We start from the raw sequence: 20,762 nt of genomic DNA on the forward strand, positions 1-20,762 counted from the left end.
GGGCATCTCTAGCAGGGCAGAAATTTGACGAACTGACATGTTGGAAAGGTGGCATCCTATGACGGTGTCATTCTACTGCCAATGTTTGTCTATGGAGATCGCATGGCTGTGTGCTCGATTGCATACAGCTGCCAGCAACGGGTGTGGCTGAAATAAACAAATTCACATATTTGAATGGGTGTCCACATGTACACAAAAGTATCTCACTGATAGTAAGTACATTTTTCTTCAATAACGTAGTTATCAAAGTTAGTGCTAGTAGGGAGGAAAAGTCAAGTGTGACGGTTCGTTCACGAAAGGCAAGTACCATGGTCTTGTAGTGGATGCAAGCCTCGACTGGAAGCCAGTGGAGTGTGCAGAGGAGCAGGGTGACATGGTAGAACTTGGGAAGGTTGAACGGCATGCGGCGTTCTGTATAAATTGCAGGGGTTTGATGGCACAAGCGGGGAGCCCAGCTAACAGCGAGTTGCAGTAGTCCAGACAGGTGGTGACAAGTGCCTGGATTAGGACCTGCGCTGCCTCCTGTGTGAGGTGGGGTCGAACACTACGGATGTTGTGGAACACGAACTTGCATGAGCGAGTCAACACTTTGGTGTTTTCAGAGAACAAAAGAATGTGTCAAGGGTCATTCCAAGTTCTTTGCTCTCTAGGAGGGGGACATTGTGGAGTTGTCAACTGTGATTGAGAGGTCTTGAAGCGGGCAGGCCTTCCGGGAGGAAGAGCAGCTCAATCATGTCGAGGTTGAGCTTGAGTTGGTGGGCCGACATCCAAGCAGTGATATCTGCCAGGCACCTGGGTGTGCCACCTGGGTGTCAGAAGGGGAGGGGAAGGAGAAAAATAGTTGAGTGTCATCCGCATAGCAATGTTAGGAGAGAACATGTTATGATATGACGGAGCTGAGTAACTTGGTGTATAGAGAAGAGGAGAGGGCCTAGAACCGAGCCCTGGGGGACACCAATAGTGTGAGCATGTGGTGCACACACAGATCCTCTCCACGTCAGCTGATAGGAGCGGCCTGCCAGGTAGGATGCAACCCAAGAGAGTGCAGAGCCTGAAATGCCCAGCCCTGAGAGGGTGGAGAGGAAGATCTGATGGTTCATGTGTCGAAGGCAGCGGATAGATCTAGGAGGATGAGAACAGAGGCAAGAGCGTCAGCTTTGGCAGTTCCGGAGAGCATTCGTGAGACAGAGAGCAGAGCAGTCTCAGTTGAGAGACCTGTCTTGAAGCCTGACTGGTAAGGGTCAATATCGTTCAGAGAAAGACAGCAGGCTCAAGTGTTTTGGAAAGAAAATACTGAATACCGGTCTGTAGTTTGACATCAGAGTGTTGGTTTCTTGAGGAGGGAAGCAACTCTGGCTTTTTTTAAGTCAGAGGGGATGCAGCCAGTGGTCAGGGATGAGTTGATGAGGGAAGTGAGGAATGGGAGAAGATCTCCAGAGATGTTCTGGAGAAGGGGTTGGGGTCGAGCGGGTAAGTTGTCGGGCGGTCTGACCTCACTAGTCGCAGGATTTCATCTGGAGAGAAAGCCGTCAAAGCGTGTGAGTGGGACCTGTGGACTGAATAGGCAGAGTGAATGAGGAGCGGATGTCGTCAACCTTTTTAAATTGGTTATTTTCAAAGTGGTTGACAAAGTCATTCACACGACAGTCAACATAGGAAAATCAAGATTTTCGCTAGGGGATAGGTCAGTTTCTATTATGCAGGAAGTGAGGATAATGTCGAGAAAGCAGGAATTCCTGACGAATTATATCCCTGACTGACACTAACATATCAAGAAGCACACAGCACAGCAGTATTTATTTAACCACATTTACAGCCACTGTGAGGGAAATTATAGGGGTCAAGGGTTTGCAGCCAGTGGTCAGGGATGAGTTGATGAGGGAAGTGAGGAATGGGAGAAGATCTCCAGAGATGTTCTGGAGAAGGGGTTGGGGTCGAGCGGGTAAGTTGTCGGGCGGTCTGACCTCACTAGTCGCAGGATTTCATCTGGAGAGAAAGGGGAGAAAGCCGTCAAAGCGTGTGAGTGGGACCTGTGGACTGAATAGGCAGAGTGAATGAGGAGCGGATGTCGTCAACCTTTTTAAATTGGTTATTTTCAAAGTGGTTGACAAAGTCATTCACACGACAGTCAACATAGGAAAATCAAGATTTTCGCTAGGGGATAGGTCAGTTTCTATTATGCAGGAAGTGAGGATAATGTCGAGAAAGCAGGAATTCCTGACGAATTATATCCCTGACTGACACTAACATATCAAGAAGCACACAGCACAGCAGTATTTATTTAACCACATTTACAGCCACTGTGAGGGAAATTATAGGGGTCAAGGGTTTGTTGGTGGTTGTGAGTTTAATTAGCAAGTCTTTTTGGCTGCACGAAACCAAAAGTTGTCAGTGTAAGTAAAGATCGACCCCCTGAAACCGGGGCTGAAATGGGTCAACGTAGAACGGAGCATTTGAACTGGGCCACTAACTGTCTCATAAGTCATGTGAGTGAATGAGTCAAACTGAGGAATGAACTGAACGCAAGTGGGTCATTTGATGGGGTAACCGGTGTTAACGAGGACACTTGCTGCATTTATGAATCAGTCTACAAATATGCAAATAGCCACGCCCACTTCAGTACTAGCCTATACGAAAGCTCATCACAAGAGGTTACAAAGCCATTACCCAACGCCATACCTATAGCCTAAAAACGCATAAAGTCAATATTTTTTTTGCATACTCGCATAGCTTAGACCCTACTTTATATACTCTGAGGCTGTGTTGTGCCCTCTATCAGTTGAGACCAGGGGAGAACGACTGCCCCTTCTCAATGAAGCCACAGAAGTTCAAGGCCGACAGTGGTACTGCGGGCATTGTTAGCAGAAAACAAGATCCCCATTATAGAATGGAAAAATGACGTGGTCAATCTTATAAATAAAAACATTTTAGAAGAGAATCATGGTGCCAATAATTGCTTCTAATACACCAGAAGTATGTCCTAGAGCAGATTATTCAAAACAAACTGTGTAATTCTGTGTAATCGCACACAGAAGTTACAGATAATTTAGTTGCCAATGGTAGCCTGCAGTACCACGGTCTTCAACTTGAGTTACTCAATGAGATGGGGCAGCACTGAGCTAGCCTGAAACGTTACTTCATGGAGTAGCACAAACTGTGCATCTAATGTCTCCATGAGACGCCATCTTAACCGACTTCAGTTGGCTTCAATGCGCTATTGAGTCTAAACATAGGAATGAATGGTGTCAAGTGATCGATGGCTTTGTCCACCCACCGTCAAAGGTCAATTTAAATGGTAACATCTATTCTATTAACTATATTTCTATGAATAGGTTTGTTATGGGGGATTGACAGAATTTCAAACCAATATTCCCATTCAAGTATATCCCACAATATATATACACAACATTATGTGAACACCCCTTCAAATTAGTGGATTCGGCTATTTCAGCCACACCTGTTGCTGACAGGTGTATAAAATCGAGCACACAGCAATGTCAATCTCCATATACAAACATTGGCAATAGAATGGCCTTACTGAAAATTCAGGGACTTTCAACGTGGCACCTTCATGGAATGCCACCTTCAGTTCGTCAAATTTCTGCCCTGCTAGAGCTGCCACGGTCAAATATAAGTGATGTTTTTTTTTTTTTTCACCTTTATTTAATCAGGTAGGCCAGTTGAGAATAAGTTCTCATTTAAAAATGCGACCTGGCCAAGAGTGAGCAAAGCGACACAGAGTTACACATGGGATAAACAAACGTACAGTCAATAACACAATAGAAAAGTATTTATACAGTGTGTGCAAATGTAATAAGATTAGGGAGGTAAGGCAATAAATAGGCCATAGTGGCAAAATAATTACAATTTAGCAATTTAACACGAGTGATAGATGTGCAGAAGATGAACGTGCAAGTAGAGATACTGGGGTGAGAAGGAACAAAAAATAAATAACAATATCGGGATGAGGTAGTTGGGTGGGCTATTTACAGATGGCTATGTACAGGTGCAATGATCGGTAAGCTGCTCTGACAGCTGATGCTTAAAGTTAGTGAGGGAGATAAGAGTCTCCAGCTTCAGTGATTTTTGGAATTTGTTCCAGTCATTGGTAGCAGAGAACTGGAAGGAAAGGCAGCCAAAGGAGGAGTTGGCTTTGGGGGTGACCAGTGAAATATACCTGCTGGAGCGCGAGCTACGGGTGGGTGCTGCAGTGGTGACCAGTGAGCTGAGATAAGGCAGAGCTTTACCTAGCAAGGACTTACAGATGACCTGGAGCCAGTAGGTTTGGCAACGAATATGAAGCGAGGGCCAGCCAACGAGAGCATACAGATCGCAGTGGTGGGTAGTATATGGGGCTTTGGTGACAAAACGGATGGCACTGTGATAGACTACATCCAATTTGCTGAGTAGAGTGTTGGAGGCTATTTTGTAAATGACATCGCCAAAGTCAAGGATCGGTAGGATAGTCAGTTTTACAAGGGTATGTTTGGCAGCATGAGTGAAAGATGCTTTGTTTTGCGAAATAGGAAGCCGATTCTAGATTTAATTTTGGATTGGAGATGCTTAATGTGAGTCTGGAATGAGAGTTCACAGTCTAACCAGACACCTAGGTATTTGTAGTTGTCCACATATTCTAAGTCAGAACCATCCAGAGTAGTGATTCTAGACGGGCGAGCGGGCAGCGATCAGTTGAAGAGCATGCATTTAGTTTTACTTGCATTTAAGATGTTATTGTGAAGTGGAAACCTCTAGGAGCAACAACGGCTCAGCCGTGAAATGGTAGGCCACACAAGCTCACAGAACGGGACCTCCGAGTGCTGGAACGCGTAAAAATCGTCTGTCTTCGGTTGCAACACTCACTACCGAGTTTCAAACTGCCTCGAAGCAACGTCAGCACAACTGTTCGTCGGGAGCTTCATGAAATGGGTTTCCATGGTGATCTTAGGCACACAAGCCTAAGATCACCATACACAAGCGTTGGCCAGAGTGGTGTAAAACTCACAACATTGGACTCTGGAGCAGTGGAAACACGTTCAATGGAGTGATGAATCACACTTCACCATCTGGCAGTCCGACAGACGAATCTGGCTTTGGCGGATGCCAGGAGAACACCACATAGTGCCAACTGTAAAGTTTGGTGGAGGAGGAATAAATGGTCTGGTGCCTGAGCCCGTGCACGCATAGAAGTACCTGGCCTACAAGCTTGGCACACCTGTATTTGGGGAGTTTCTCCCATTCTTCTCTGCTCTGTCAGGTTCAATGGGGAGTCGCTGCACAGCTATTTTCAGGTCTCTCCTGAGATATTTGATCGGGTTCAAGTCCAGGCTCTGACTAGGCCACTCAAGGTCATTCAGAGACTTGTCCTGAAGCCACTCTTGCATTGTCTTGGCTGTGTGCTTAGGGTCGGTAAACCTTACACTGGAGTGGGTTTTCATCAAGGATCTCCCTGTACTTTGTTCCGTTCACCTTCTCCTCGATCCTGACATGTCTCCCAGTCCCTGCCTGTGAAAAACATCACCACAGCATGATACTGCCACCACCATGCTCCACCGTGGGGACGGTGCCAGGTTTCCTCCAAACGTGACGCTTGGCATTCAGGCCAAAGAGATCAATCTTGCTATCATCAGACCAGAGAATCTTTCTCATGGTCAGAGTCCTTTAGGTGCCTTCTGGCAAACTCCAGGTGGGCTGTCATGTGCATTTTACTGAGGAGCGGCTTCCGTCTGGCCACTCTAGCATAAAGGCCTAATTGGTGGAGTGCTGCAGAGATGGTTGTCCTTCTGGAAGGTTCTCCCATCTCCACAGAGGAACTCTGGAGCTGTCAGTGACCATCGGGTTCTTGGTTACCTCCCTGACCAAGGCCCTTCTCCCTCGATTGCTCAGTTTGGCCGGGCGGCCAGCTCTAGTAAGTCTTGGTGGTTCCAAACTTCTTCTATTTAAGAATGAATGATGGAGGCCACTGTGTTCTTCGGAACCTTCAATGCTGAAGAAATTTGTTGGTACCCTTCCCCAGATCTGTGCCTTGACACGATCCTGTCTTGGATCTCTACATACAATTCCTTCGACCTCATGGCTTGGTTTTTCCTCTGACATGCACTGTCAACTGTGAACCTTATATAGACCGGTGTGTCATTTCTAAATCATGCCCAATCAATAGAATTTACCACAGATGGACTCCAATCAAACTGTAAAAACAGCTCAAGGATGATCAATGGAAACAGGATGCACCTGAGCTCAATTTAGGGTCTCAAAGCAAAGGGTCTGAATACTTATGTAAATAAGGTTTCATTTTTTTCTTTAATAAATTTGCAAACATTTGTCATTATGTCACTTTGTCATTATGGGGCATTGTGTGTAGATGGATTAAATGTTTTGTTTCCTCAATTGTAGAATAAGGCTGCATCGTAACAAAATGTGGAAAAAGTCAAGGGGTCTGAATACTTTCCGAAAGCACTGTATATAGAGACATTAAACACTGGACCGTTTCATTTATACTGTCATTAACACTGTATTCTTCCTTTCCCTTTCATATTGCTCATTCTAATACATCTACTACTATTGCATTTTTGTTACACTATTTATACACAGTATTTATATACTGGATTAAATACAGTATTCTTATTCATATACTCAACTCTTCACATAGCTCATTCTCATGTGTTCCGGGGTCCTCTCTCCCAAAACAAGTACTGAAAAGCTTGATTCTGGTGGCATTTAAAAAGGGAAAAAACTCTAACCATCTTAAATATATTTCCACCGCTAGAAATGAGCTCAATAACGTATTGGTAAAATGATTATAGTATACAGGATGCAATTTAAGGTTGAGTGCTTCAGCCATCTAAAGAAACACAACAGAGACCTTTCTGAACTAACAAAGTTTATATTGACTAAATTAACAGAGGAACATGAATTAGAGCCCCCTGATTCATGTTCATCACAAAAGGAGGGCGTTGGAAATCTCTTTCCAGGTTCTGACAAAAACCTAGTTCTGACTTAGGTAACAGCCTTTGTCAGAGCACTTTATTCTTCTGGGCTTTCCAACACCCTCCTGTAATTGAGCTCCTTGATTGATGCAGAGCCGCATGCAGGCGGCTAGATGCTCTCCATGCAGTCTGTTCCTCAAGTCTGTTTTGACCTGCAATAACAAAGAATAATAAGAGAAGGGAGTGGGACAAAGAGGATCTACTTCCACATTTAAATGTTCTTACTCGTTTCATTGCAGAGAAGTCCCTCTCACAATTAACGGAAGACACTGATATAGTCAGTGCGATTGCTGCCAGTTGGATAAGGCAAGTGTAGATGGCCTCCACTCATCAAACTGAGAGGCCAGCTTTGTCATTGCCATCTGGTCCAACCCCTGAAATACATTAAAAACAAAAAGATATTCAACATTAAAAGAAGAGCCAACAGAGTGGTAGTTCAACAGGAAAAAAGGTTGGGCAATACTGGCCTAAAATGTTCTCTTCAAAAGGCTCACACTCAATGCCATACCTTGAATGCTCCAACAAACACATGTTGCTTGTAAGAGAACCACTCTTGCAGCATAGCAGCCTCTGGCGGTTGCAAGAACTGCCTGGAGAAGAGGGTCAGGTTAAAGGTGTTTATCCTCTCACTAGAGAAAGCAGGCTGAGGTCCCAACAGACTGAAGGCCCCCAGAATCTACCGGTGTTGGAACTTCCGGTCTAGGCTGTCCTGAAGGCCAACAAGATATGGATCCATTACCTAATTACAGCACAAAACAGAAAATAAGTGATTAACAGCCATTTTAGTTTATCCAACACACAGGATGTAACATTGGTTTAATCACAGCATTTGAAAACAAATGTTTTTACCTCCTTTCTGAACCCGAACCCAGAACTGCACCCTGGTCTTGTCCACCTTGCCTCTCCCTCTCCTCCTCCTCGATGTTGAATGCACCCAGAAACCCATTGGGCCATCGAGGTCCTGGTGGAGTTGGCTCAGAAATAAATACATAATGCTGCAGACAAGTACAGACTAAATATGCACAAACATTTTTAGCCCTTAGCCTAAGTAAAGGTCATTTGACTAACCATGTGGTGTATTATATAGCCACGGCTTCAGTCTGTCAATTTTATGTCACATCTGGATTGCCGGTGGCGTGCACTTGGCCTTACTCAGCTCTCCTCTACTCCTTCCATCTACTCTCCTGGCTTTCCTCTCCTCTGTTAAATTTTGTCCCTCATGCATCCCTAACTCACTCCCCGGATTCTGCCTCGTCTCAGTCTAGTAAAGTCACACACTTATTATAAAAAGGATAGCTCTCTTTAAAAGCTTAAGCTAACTAAAGAAAGCTCCATATAAAAATCAGGCTGATTTGACGTTAGCTAGCTAAGTTAACGTTACCTGACACTTGTCCCTGCTCCCCCTTTCTATTTGCTGCTGTGGCTGTAAAAATTTCAATTAACTCGCCTGAGAAAAAAAATTCTAATTGAAGACAGATAAATGTAGCCATCTTTCTTGCGCATGATACAGTTCCAAACAAACTACCTAGCTAACTTGCTAGAATAGAAACGTTGGAACCATGTTTCTATCATCAACATAACGTTACTTGTGGATATTCAATAGCTGGCCTTGCAGTTTTCAATTGTGGCAACAATATTATACAGTTGAAGTCGGAAGTTTACATACACCTTAGCCAAATACATTTAAACTCAAATCCTGAAATTTAATCAGAGTAAAAAATCCCTGTCTTAGGTCAGTTAGGATCACCACTTTATTTTAAGAATGTGACATGTCAGAATAATAGTGGAGAGAATGATTTGTTTCAGCTTTTATTTCTTTCATCACATTCCCAGGGGGTCAGAAGTTTACATACGCTCAATTAGTCTTTGGTAGCATTGCCTTTAAATTGTTTAACTTGGGTCAAACGTTTCGGGTAGCCTTCCACAAGCTTCCCACAATAAGTCGGTTGAATTTTGGCCCATTCCTCCTGACAGAGCTGGTGTAACTGAGTCAGGTTTGTAGGCCTCCTTGCTCGCACACGCTTTGTCAGTTCTGCACACACATTTTCTATAGGATTGAGGTCAGGGCTTTGTGATGGCCACTCCAATACCTCGACTTTGTTGTCCTTAAGCCATTTTGCCACAACTTTGGAATATGCTTGGGGTCATTGTCCATTTGAAAGACCCATTTGCGACCAAGATTTAACTTCCTGACGTCTTGAGATGTTGCTTGAATATATCCACATCATTTTCCTTCCTCATGTTGCCATCTATTTTGAAGTGCACCAGTCCCTCCTGCAGCAAAGCACCCCTACAACATGATGCTGCCACCCCCGTGCTTCACGGTTGGGATGGTGTTCTTCAGCTTGCAAGCCTCCCCCTTTTTCCTCTAAAAATAACAATGGTCATTATGGCCAAACAGTTCTATTTTTGTTTCATCAGACCAGAGGACATTTCTACAAAAAGTACGATCTTTGTCCCCATGTGCAGCTGCAAAACGTAGTCTGGCTTCTTTATGGCGGTTTTGGACCAGTGGCTTCTTCCTTGCTTAGTGGCCTTTCAGGTTGTCGATATAGGACTCGTTTTACTGTGGATATAGATACAAAAGTATATTTTTTTCCTCCAGCATCTTCACAAGGTCCTTTGCTGTTGTTCTGGGATTGATTTGCACTTTTTGCACCAATGTACGTTCATCTCTAGGAGACAAAACGCGTCTCCTTCCTGAGCAGTATGACGGCTGCGTGGTCCCATGGTATTTATACTTGCGTACTATTGTTTGTACAGATGAATGTGGTACCTTCAGGCATTTGGAAATTGCTCCCAAGGAGGTCTACAATTTTTTTCTGAAGTCTTGGCTGATTTCTTTTGATTTTCCCATGATGTCAAGCAAAAAGGCACTGAGTTTGAAGGTAGGCCTTGAAATACATCCACAGGTACACCTCCAATAGGCTAATTGACATCATTTGAGTCAATCAGAAGCTTCTAAAGCCATGACATCATTTTCTGGAATTTTCCAAGCTGTTTAAAGGCACAGTCAACTTAGTGTATGTAAACTTCTGACCCACTGGAATTGTGATACAGTGAATAATAAGTGAAATAATCTGTCTGTAAACAATTGTTAGAAAAATTACTTGTCATACACAAAGTAGACGTCCTAACCGACTTGCCAAAACTATAGTTTGTTAACAAGAAATTTGTGGTTGAAAAACGAGTTTTAATGACCCCAATTTAAGTGTATGTAAACTTCTGCCTTCAACGGTAGATCTAAATGATGTTAGAGTTTTTAGGTTATAGATAGTTTATGTACTTAACTAGTTGGCTGGCTAACGATAGTCAAACAAACAGGCTAACATACCTTTCTTGCAGTTTCTCACACGGGTACATTGAGGTGATTCAAGTGAATTGTGTTTCACGCCACAGGCGCGCGGTGTTTCTCGAGTTGCAGGCTGCCTGCCACAGCTCAGTAACCTTCAGAACTGTGTTGAAGCCAGATTATCTATTTACCAAGAAAAGCCGATGTGCTTCACAGAATCTTATTGAAACTATGTTTGGTAGAAATAGGTGTGTTGGCAATGATTCTGTCGTGGCGCAGCGCCACGCTTAAATGAATGCAGAATAAACACGCTCTACTGCTGTACATTGCGATTTTTAAATACTGTTTATATAAAAACACAGCCTGTAGTTATATACTGGATTCTTGACATGGCTCACTAATATATTTACTGCTGTACATATTCTTAGTATATCTGTTGGTGTATGTACACAGATTGCACTTTGATTACTAATAGTTTTATTTGGGTTGTTAACTGGATTGGTCCTGACAGACGTCATTTATTTTCTTTTAGTTTTAGATTTTTTGTTGTGTAATAAATCAAATTGTCAAGGTAAAATATCCATTTTTATTAAAAACCATTAAGAAATGATCTAATTGTTTGACAACCCTGTTTGTAAAATTATATCAATAGTTTCTTGTTTCGAGTGTTGAAAACATTGAGGTCTCAAGGTAGGGTACGCAAAATACAGTATGTAAACTTTGAGCACCATCTCTTGAATGTTTTGGCATTCAGGTCTAAAAATTCCCTTTCTGAGCACTTCTACAATGGGCAAATATGTATTGAAGGATTCGTTCAATCTAAAAGAGGTGATTGTCAAAAAGTGATTGAATTCAAATGGATTTATCCTCAATCCAAAGCGGTTCACTGGGTTTTCATACACAATGACTATCAGAACGGATGACATAGGCCAACTACACTCACTGTATAGAACAGGGTCTCCTGGCACATTTCTCTTCCATATTTAGATGTATAAAGAGATTAGATGCACACTTTGAAAGGTTCCTGTCATCACCAGCTCTCTTAATGGAGTGTCTGGGGAGTTGCCAGCGTAGACAGGGGGGGGAGGACTTCATGCAAACCTACATTAACGCTAGATGGGCGTAGCCGTGGGAGTAGAGCCCAGCTGCCTGCTGAGCCAAAGACCAGAGGAGTGTCTCGGAATTCTAGAATCTTCCCTAGTAGAACGTCGTCGAATTCAGTACTGCGTCAGTGTCCAAGTCTGGGAGAATTTTTTTTGTAAAATAACTTTGCGTTTTTGTCTGTAAAACACAGTAATCAAGAGACACCATTACAGGGCTGGTGTAATCAAAGTGAGGCAACTTGCAGGTGGGGGCCTTTCACATTTAATGATACACCAGTAAATCAGATCAAGGAAAATGACAGGAGCTGTGCAGCTGTCCAATATGAGTGTTATAATACAGTAAGTGGTTACAACAGTTCTTAGCTGGAGCAGAAATATTGCTCATAATAATTACGGCATAACATATTGCCGTACTAGGCCTATATGTTTACAGTTACACAATACCCTACTATTGCTTTATACCAATCCTTATGGGACTGAGGGGGAACCCCCAGAAAGCGTGGGGTCTTGCACTGTGTGACCCTGCAGGTGCATACAAATCAGAGCACCACCATGCAGTGCACAGGCAGGCAGCACAGAGTGTGCCATATACATAGAGCCTATGACTTCTAGAGACAGAGTGTACCTACAGCAGCCAATGGCAGACCTCCACAAAGCATGCTGCAGAAACTCAATGCTTGACAGTCAGAGCCCAGGGAGAGCAGCAGCACTACAGTATCTCTGCAGCAGAAGATCAGCGGACTAGGGCCGTGCTCAAACACACTCAGTGACCCCTCTACAGATTGACACAAAATGTAAAAGGAAGGTAGGGGAAAGGAAACAATATTTATTCGAATAGGATTTAAAGGAGAGGCACCACAAGCTGAAATAAAATTTCATGAAATTGGATGAAACCAGATCAAAAGTATGATGACCAAAGTATGAAAAATTACTGTTGCTTCTAGATTGATAAAGTTAGATCAATCAATACTTGTCCCCTCCCCCATGTCCGAACACTTGGATTCAGGGAGGTGGATTATTAAGGGCATAGGGTGACGTCAACCTAACTCATTTTAAAACACCAATGGTAACATGGTATTTTTGACCTAATTTAAAAATGTACTGCCTTGTAACCAACGTCGCTGGGATAACTACTCTATCGGTGCCAAAATTTGACTGTAGGGTGTCTGCAAATATAATTACAAGTTTACACTATTCATGTATGGCAAAGACATGGTGCCTTCAGAAAGTAGTCAGACCAATTGACTTTTTCTACTGTTAGGTTACAGTCTTATTATAAAAATGTATTAAATTGTTTTTCCCCCCACTTTCCCCCTACACACAATACCAAAGCAATTTTTTTTTTTTTTTTTTTTTTTAGCTAAGTTAACACATTTCCATAAGTTTTCAGTCCCTTTAAATCAGTACTTTGTTGAAGCACCTTTGGCATCGATTATAGCCTCAAGTCTTCTTGCGTACAAGCTTGGCACACCTGTATTTTGGGAGTTTCTCCCATTCTTCTCTGCAGATCCTCTCAAGCTTCGTCAGGTTGGATTGGGAGCGTTGCTGCGCAGCTATTTTCAGGTCTCTCCAGAGATGTTTGATCAGGTTCAAGTCTCAGCTATGGCTGGGCTACTCATTCAAAGAATTGTCCCAAAGCTACTCCTGCATTGTCTTGGCTGTGTGCTTAGGTTCGTTGTCCTGTTGGAAGGTGAACCTTTGCCCCAGTCTGAGGTCCTGAGTGCTTTGGAGCAGGTTTTCATCAAGGATCTCCCTGTACTTTGTACCGTTCATCTTTGCCTCGATTCTGACTAGTATCCCAGTCCATGCCGCTGAAAAACATCTCAACAGCATGATGCTACCACTACGCATCACCATAGGAATGGTGCCAGGTTTCCTCCAAACGTGACGCTTGGCATTCAGGCCAAAGAGTTCAATCTTGGTTTCATCAGACCAGATAATTTTGTTTCTCATGGTCTGAGAGTCCTTTAGGTGCCTTTTGGCAAACTCTAAGCAGGCTGTCATGTGCCTTTACTGAGGAGCGGCTTCTGTCTGGTCACGCTACCATAAAGGCCAGATTGGTGGAGTGCGGTAGAGATGGTTGTCCTTCTGGAAAGTTCTCTCTCCTATTTTCACAGAGAAACTCTGTCAGAGTGACCATCGGGTTCTTGGTCACCTCCCTGACCAAAAACCTTCTCCCCCGATTGCTCAGTTTGGCCGGGACGGCCAGCTCTAGGAAGAGTCTTGGTGGTTGCAAACTTCTATTTAAGAATGGAGGCCACTGTGTTCTTGGGGACCTTCAATGCTGCAGAAATGTTTTGGTACCCTTCCTCAAATCTGTGCCGACACAATCCTGTCTCGGAGCTCTACAGACAATTCCATCGACATCATGGCTTGGTTTTTTGCTCTGATATGCACTATCAACTGTGGGATCTTATATAGACAGGTGTGTGCATTTCCAAATCATGTCCAATCAACTGAATTTACCACAGGTGGACTCACTTTCAAGTCTCATAGCAAATGGTCTGAATACTTATGTAAATAAGGTATGTTTTTTTTTATTTTTAATACATTTGCAAACATTTCTACAAACCTGTTTTCACTTTGTCATTATGGGGTATTGTGTCTAGATTGCAGAGGATTTTTTACAAAAAATCCATTTTAGAATGCGGCTTCAACCTAACTAAATGTGGAACAAGGCAAGGAGTCTGAATACTTTCCGAAGGCACTTTATATGTTTCCCCTTTCATCTGTGTCTGGTGTTAGCTAGTTATTGGCTAGCTAGGTCTTCAGCCAGCATGGAACAGAGGGGGAAGGGTCATTCAAAACTGACAAAGTTGTCATGTCAGCACAACCGTCAGTGCTGCTGTGATTCACATCACAAGAGACATGCCATACGGGAGATGTATAAAAGACATAATTCATGCAATTTCAATGTTGTTTGAGTTGCTTTGTATATCACCAAATTTGCTTGAGATGATTTTACTGCAACACTGAATCCAAGTTTCTTGACATAGGCGTTTCAAGAGCTGTCAGTCAAGGCGAGCTCATGAATATAAGCTTACCGCCCATAATCCTGTCTTTTCAAACTTCCTGGTAGTTAGCCATAAGAGAAAGAAATGCAAAACATGTTAGTACTATCACCCACTCATGGGAATCAGAATTCATGTTTGGGACCTTTAAAAAAGGTAGACTCAGCGAAATGACTGCCACGAGCAGCACCGCAGACATTCAGACGATCGAGATGCAAGACTCCGCTCTCACACAGTATTTGCGCATGTGCACGGGTTCGCTTCACAGCGTGGTAGCCAGGACACAAACAGCGGAGAAGTTGAGCCACACGTTTCAACGCTCTTAGTTGTTGAGGAAATTTAGCCACTATGCTGTTTACTTTCTGCATCTACGTCATATCGCTGAGTCTACCTTTACTGTTAGTACTTTCAAAAACATCAAAAAATCAAACTTATTTGTTTATCATGCTATTGTCATAAATTATGAATTTTAAAATCACATTAAAATGGACAAATCCATAATGTCAAAGCTCACTACATGTCACATGTCGTGATTGGGTCTATATAGACATTTGGTCAGCTTAAGTCATTGTTCTTTAACTGCCATTTCACGAAAGTCAGACTCTTCCCACACGCCAACTAATTTATCAGCTTCAGAAACATCTGGATTTGCGGTTATACTTCGATATATTCTCCAGACTTGTATAGAGGGAATTGTTGATATGTTGTAAACTTTTGATTCTGATAACAATTGTTGGAAATATGCACCAAAAATGCTGTGTATGTACGTCTTTAGTATTTACAGATAGAAAAACAAAAAAGTATATATCCACAATCTGCTCTATACATGTCTGGTCCTGTTTTTTTTTAAACTACACCTAAATATTTATGCTGACTTCATTCAGTGTGCAGAAAATTGAGATGTATAAAATTATACAAATTTGGCAACAATATTTCAGAAAATATGTAATACAAAAACAGTGTTATATCGGTGTCCATATTCAACTGGTAAAAGTTAATTGTGAAATGATTGGTTGGTGGGGGGGAGATCACCCTATTAGGGTGTGGTGCCTCGCTTAATGTAGAAATGTCATGTCTGTGTGGGGGACCTGGGTGATAGAGAACACATGAAGAAAAGGAAGATCTCAGCTAGTTTGAATGAACAGGACTAGCATCAGCTTGGCTTTCATACATGTGTGGAAGCAGCACATCTTACTATTGTGCTCAGCTACTCTGCCACCCTGATTAGCACGACTCGACAAAATCAAATTAACATTCTAAATGACTGCAAGAACAATCGGTGTCTAAAAAAAATACTTTCTGGTAACGGTTCTATCTTTATCCATCAAGCAAAGAAAGAGGAAAACTACTCAGTATGGAGAAAGAAGAGAACAGACGTGACTGAGGTGTGTTGGGGGAGGGGTGTTACCGCCACCATTATGACACCACATTGGAACGTGTTCAGGTCTGTTGAGTGACAGGCCAGGACTGCTGAGCCCGGTGTGGCTGGAGGCAGTGTATAAGTGCACTTCCTGAAAGAATAGGCACCAAGGAGGGGAGCGAGGAAAAGGTAAGAGAGCACAGTCTTTGCAAAGATCCTCACTAAGCAGGCAGCTCCTGTCTGATCTATTTGCACACACACTGGGGCTGGATGACTCGCCTGGGCTGGAGAGAGCGAGAGAGAGAGAGAGGGGTTACATAAGAGAGGAGCACACTGCTGCTCCCATCTCCTGTCGTCCCTTGGTCCCTATGTCAGGGTGGCTGCATAGGCGCATACCTTCCCGTCTCTGGTCTGGCTTAAGCCCAGCTGCACTATCCGCCTTGCACATTCCTCTGTGCCAAAGGGGGCTCAGGAGGAGTGGCCTGGTTCCACAGCAGGCCTGCAGGCGGGGAAATCATCCTGGCTCTGAGTGGCCGGCCCCTCCAGGTGATTGACCTCTTTCAACAGGCGTAACGACATGAGGGGTGGGCGGGGTGTAGGCTAGAGCTGGTAGGGGACAGTATCCTGTTTCATAGCAGGGCAAAAGAGATCAGAGAAGAAACTGCATGGCCCATGTGTAGCACTGCTGATCTTTGATATCAAAATCTAGAAAACTCTCAGGTACTACTACAGCACTTCAGTGTGCCTTCTCAGCAATACTGCTGTCATGTTAAAAATGGGGGAAATAAAAAGTTAAATGAAACTATGGCATTTAATGCATCTTCCTCTGCATTCATCATCATGGGAAAGTCTTAACCCATATATATATATATATTTTTTTTTTTTAAGTCTTAGCCCATATATATATTTTAACAGTCCTTGCATTCTCTTCAAGAGTAGTGATAGGAAGAAAAAAAATCAAGTTACATGTCGGGATATTATTATTGATGCTATATCATATCGTTTTGACAACATTGCAATATTATTTTTGCCATTAGTTGGCTGTACCTACCCATTTTTCCTTCATAGCTTGTTATCTATCTTTTTAAATAGGGCGGCAATTTGTATTATGCACTTTTATTTCCATGACTAATCTAAACTCATCATCATGGCTCTTGTCACTCTGCAACAGAGATATGTGAGCAATATGTTTGGAATATTGAATCTCAAAATCACAGTATCGAATTGTGATACATATAGAATCTCAATACATATCAGCACCTAAGTACAGCTATAATATTGTATGGTCCCTGGCAATTCTCAGCTCTATTCAAGAACCACATCAAAACACTCGTCAAGGAAAGATGGTGGTATGCTACAGGGAAGGCTTCCAAAAGGAATTCAGAAGGCTCCACTCAAAAAGAAGCTTGAAGGATCACTTCAGCATAATTGGGCACTAACAGGCATCAATGATAGGGAGCCCTAATGTGTAGCGACATCCACTGAGGAAAGAGTCATTGCAATCATAGAAATTATAATGGCGCCGGGGGGGGGGGGATGTCTGCCGTTTTACAGGCTCCTAACCAACTGTGCTATTTTGTGTGCTATTTCGCATTGTTTGTAACTTATTTAATGTTGCTGATACTGTCTCGTTGACCGAAAAGAGCTTCTGGATATCACAACAGCGATTACTCACCTCGAACTGGACAAAAATATATATTTAATGAGTTCGACGCGAATTATATAGTGCTGCTCCAAGAACAGGCCCAAATACAGGGGGCGGAGATCGGGGTGCCTTGTGAGAATTCATCAGTGAGTGGGTAACCCGCCTCTACCATCCGTTCTATTGGCCAACACGTAATCACTGGAGAGTAAACTGGATGATCTCTGTTTGAGACTATCCTAACCAACAGGACATTCAAAATGGTAATATCTTATGTTTCAGAGTCGTGGCTGAACGACGACACGGATAATATGGAGCTGGCTGGGTTTTCCGTGCATCGGCAGGACAGAACAGCTACGTCTGGTAAGACGAGGGGTGTGGGTTGTGTCCATTTGTCAATAACAGCTGGTGCGCAATATCTAATTTTAAGAAGTCTTGAGGTTTTGCTCGACAGAGGTAGAGTACCTCATGATAAGCTGTAGACCACACTATTTACCAAGATAGTTTCATATTTTTCGTAGCTGTCTATTTACCACCACAAACCGATGCTGGCACAAGCTATGAGGCCATATGTAAAAAAGAAAATGCTCATCCCGAAGCGGTGCTCCTAGTGGCCGGGGACTTTAATGCAGGCAAACTTAAATCCTCTGTACCTCATTTCTACCAGCATGTTACGTGCAACCAGAGGAAAAAATATATACATTTAAAAAATAAACACTCTAGACCACCTATATATACTCCACACACAGAGATGCATACAAATAACATAATTTTATCCTCCTGATTCCTGCTTACAAGCAGAAAGTAAAGCAGGAAGTACCTGTGAACCGCTAAATACGGAAGTGGTCAGATGACGAGGACGCTACGTTACAGGACTGTTTTGCTAGCACAGACTGGAATATGTTCCGGGATTCATCCAATGGCATTGAGGAGTAGACCACCTGTCACCGGCTTCATCAATAAGTGCATCTACAACGTCGTCCCCACACAGTGACCGTACGTACTTATCCCAACCAAAAGCCATGGATTACAGGCAACATCCGCACCGAGCTAATGGCTAGAGCTGCCGCTTTCAAGGAGTGGGACACTAATCCGGACACTTATAAGAAATCCCGCTATGCCCTCAGACGAGCCATCAAACAGGCAAAGCATCAATACAGGACTAAGATTGAATCCTACTACACGGATGTGGCAGGGCTTGCAAACTATTACGGACTACAAAGGGAAACCCAGTAAAACATAATAATCAAAACCTATTTATTTCACTTACTTGCTGTGCTGTTTCGTTGTTCATTTGTTCAGTCGTTTAATTCTCAACCAGGATTTCATGACATGTCAAGCAGTGAAGTTTCAGCTCTGTCTGTCCATGGCCTTTCTTTCTCCGTGCGCACGGTCACTGTGTCTGTTTCCATCTTGTCCAGCTGCGTATGTAACATTTCACGTAAACCCCGTTTTTGTCTGCATCGAAGTACATAGCGTCGAGCATAGTGGCGACACAGAGAGAGAATGCCACCGAATCGCTTTGTTGAGCAGGCGTTTTAATGTCATGACAGAGGGTATCACATCTGCTGCAGGCGCAGTGGATGAGCATATATCTCGAGTCAGTTGTTTGAATGGAGCTTGCTAGTGTGTTCATGTTTCCAAGTTTCAAACATGTTCTCATATGCCATTGAAAATGGCAGCAACGGTATGACAAACCGGCACATTCACGAACATGCAATACGACTTTCCTCAGTACGAAATCCTCAACGACACATTGTGCTGTCAGACTCAGCATGCTCACACGGCTGATATCGCTGGTCCAAATGTCAGTCATAACGCTAATAGCAGTGACGCAATGTTTATTTTTTTAGCAGTGACGCCATTACTGTGTAACTTTGGTAGAGCAACATCTGAAAAATAGCACACTTGATAGTGTGTACTAGTGCTCGACCAGTCGGCAAAAGCCAACATCACCCACGACAGAACGGTTAATTGTCAAGGGCAATGAATACCATTATCTTGCCATTAATGGATTTCGCCTTTGAGTTGTGTCGCTGAAATTGTCTTACTCTTTCAAATGACTGCTCGATCCACACAGCAGACATTTTGGGTTAGGTTAGGAATGTTGTTGCAAATGTAGCGCAAAATTTTACGTGGCATCATTACGTCATGTACCTACGTTATATAGGTATGCACGTCAGCTTTGACATCGGTTTTGCACATCGGCGTTAACTTCTTTGGGATAGGGGGCAGCATTTTCACTTTTGGATGAATAGCGTGCCCAGAGTGAACTGCCTCCTACTCAGTCCCAGATGCTAATATATGCATATTATTATTAGTATTGGATAGAAAACACTGAAGTTTCTAAAACTGTTTGAATGATGTCTGTGAGTATAACAGAACTCATATGGCAGGCAAAAACCTGAGGAAAAATCCAAACAGGAAGTGGGAAATCTGAGGTTTGTAGTTTTTGAACTCAGCCCCTATCGAATTCACAGTGGGAAATGGGTTATGTTGCACTTCCTAAGGCTTCCACTAGATGTCAACCGTCTTTAGAACGTTGTTTCCGGCTTCTCATGTGAAGGGGGGCCGGATGGGAGCTGTTTGACTAAGGGGTCTGCCAGCAGCCTCGTTCTCAGTCACATGCATTTCACATGAGAGGTATCTCTCATTCCATTGCTTTTCTACAGACAATGGAATTCTCCGGTTGGAACATTATTGAACATTTAAGATAAAAACATCCTAAAGATTGATTCTATACTTAGTTTGACAAGTTTCTATACTTAGTTTGACAAGTTTCTTCGACCTGTAATATAACTTTTTGTCCGACTGGACCTGAACGCGCTTTTGAATTTGTTTACCAAACGCTCTAACAAAAGAAGCTATTTTGACATAAATGGACATAAATGGACATTATCGAACAAAACAAACATTTATTGTGGAACTGCAATTCCTGGGAGTGCATTCTGATGAAGATCAAAGGTAAGTGAATATTTATAATGCTATTTCTGACTAATGTTGACGGCGCAACATGGCGGATATTTATTTTGGCTGGTTTGGGCTCTGAGCGCCGTTCTCAGATTATGCTTTTTGAAATCTGACACAGCGGTTGCATTAAGGAGAAGTGTATCTAAAGTTCTATGCATACCACTTGAATTTATCAACATTTATAATGAGTATTTCTGTGAATTCATGTGGCTCTCTGCAAAATCATAGCATGTTTTTGAACTACTGAACATAACACACCAATGTAAAATTAGATTTTTGGATATAAATATGCACTTTATCGAACAAATCATACATGTATTGTGTAACATGAAGTCCTATGAGTGTCATCTGATGAAGATCAAAGGTTAGTGATTAATTTTCTCTATTTGTGATTTTTGTGA

The 20,762-nt window shown here is 42.8% G+C and overlaps 1 protein-coding gene across 5 annotated transcripts in view; it reads right to left on the reverse strand.

Annotated features, from left to right (window-relative positions):
- LOC120031598 (14-3-3 protein epsilon) overlaps positions 1-20,762 on the reverse strand; it is a 36,077-nt gene that overhangs the window by 12,681 nt on the left and 2,634 nt on the right. Inside the window, exons 2-5 of one of the 5 annotated variants that reach the window (XM_038977412.1) lie at positions 7,833-7,944; positions 7,492-7,722; positions 7,209-7,357; positions 6,636-7,135 (exon numbers count right to left, since the gene is read on the reverse strand). The exons of 1 other annotated variant lie outside the window; for it this stretch is intronic. In XM_038977412.1, the coding sequence (XP_038833340.1) occupies positions 6,636-6,714 (79 nt within the window). In that variant the 5' untranslated portion in view covers positions 6,715-7,135; positions 7,209-7,357; positions 7,492-7,722; positions 7,833-7,944. Of the gene's footprint in view, positions 1-6,635; positions 7,136-7,208; positions 7,358-7,491; positions 7,723-7,832; positions 8,706-20,762 lie in introns of those variants that run through there. 3 more of the 5 variants (XM_038977417.1, XM_038977407.1, XM_038977430.1) reach the window with 3 other exon arrangements.

This window comes from Salvelinus namaycush, chromosome 3 (genome assembly GCF_016432855.1).
Source record: "Salvelinus namaycush isolate Seneca chromosome 3, SaNama_1.0, whole genome shotgun sequence".
NCBI lineage: Eukaryota > Metazoa > Chordata > Actinopteri > Salmoniformes > Salmonidae > Salvelinus > Salvelinus namaycush.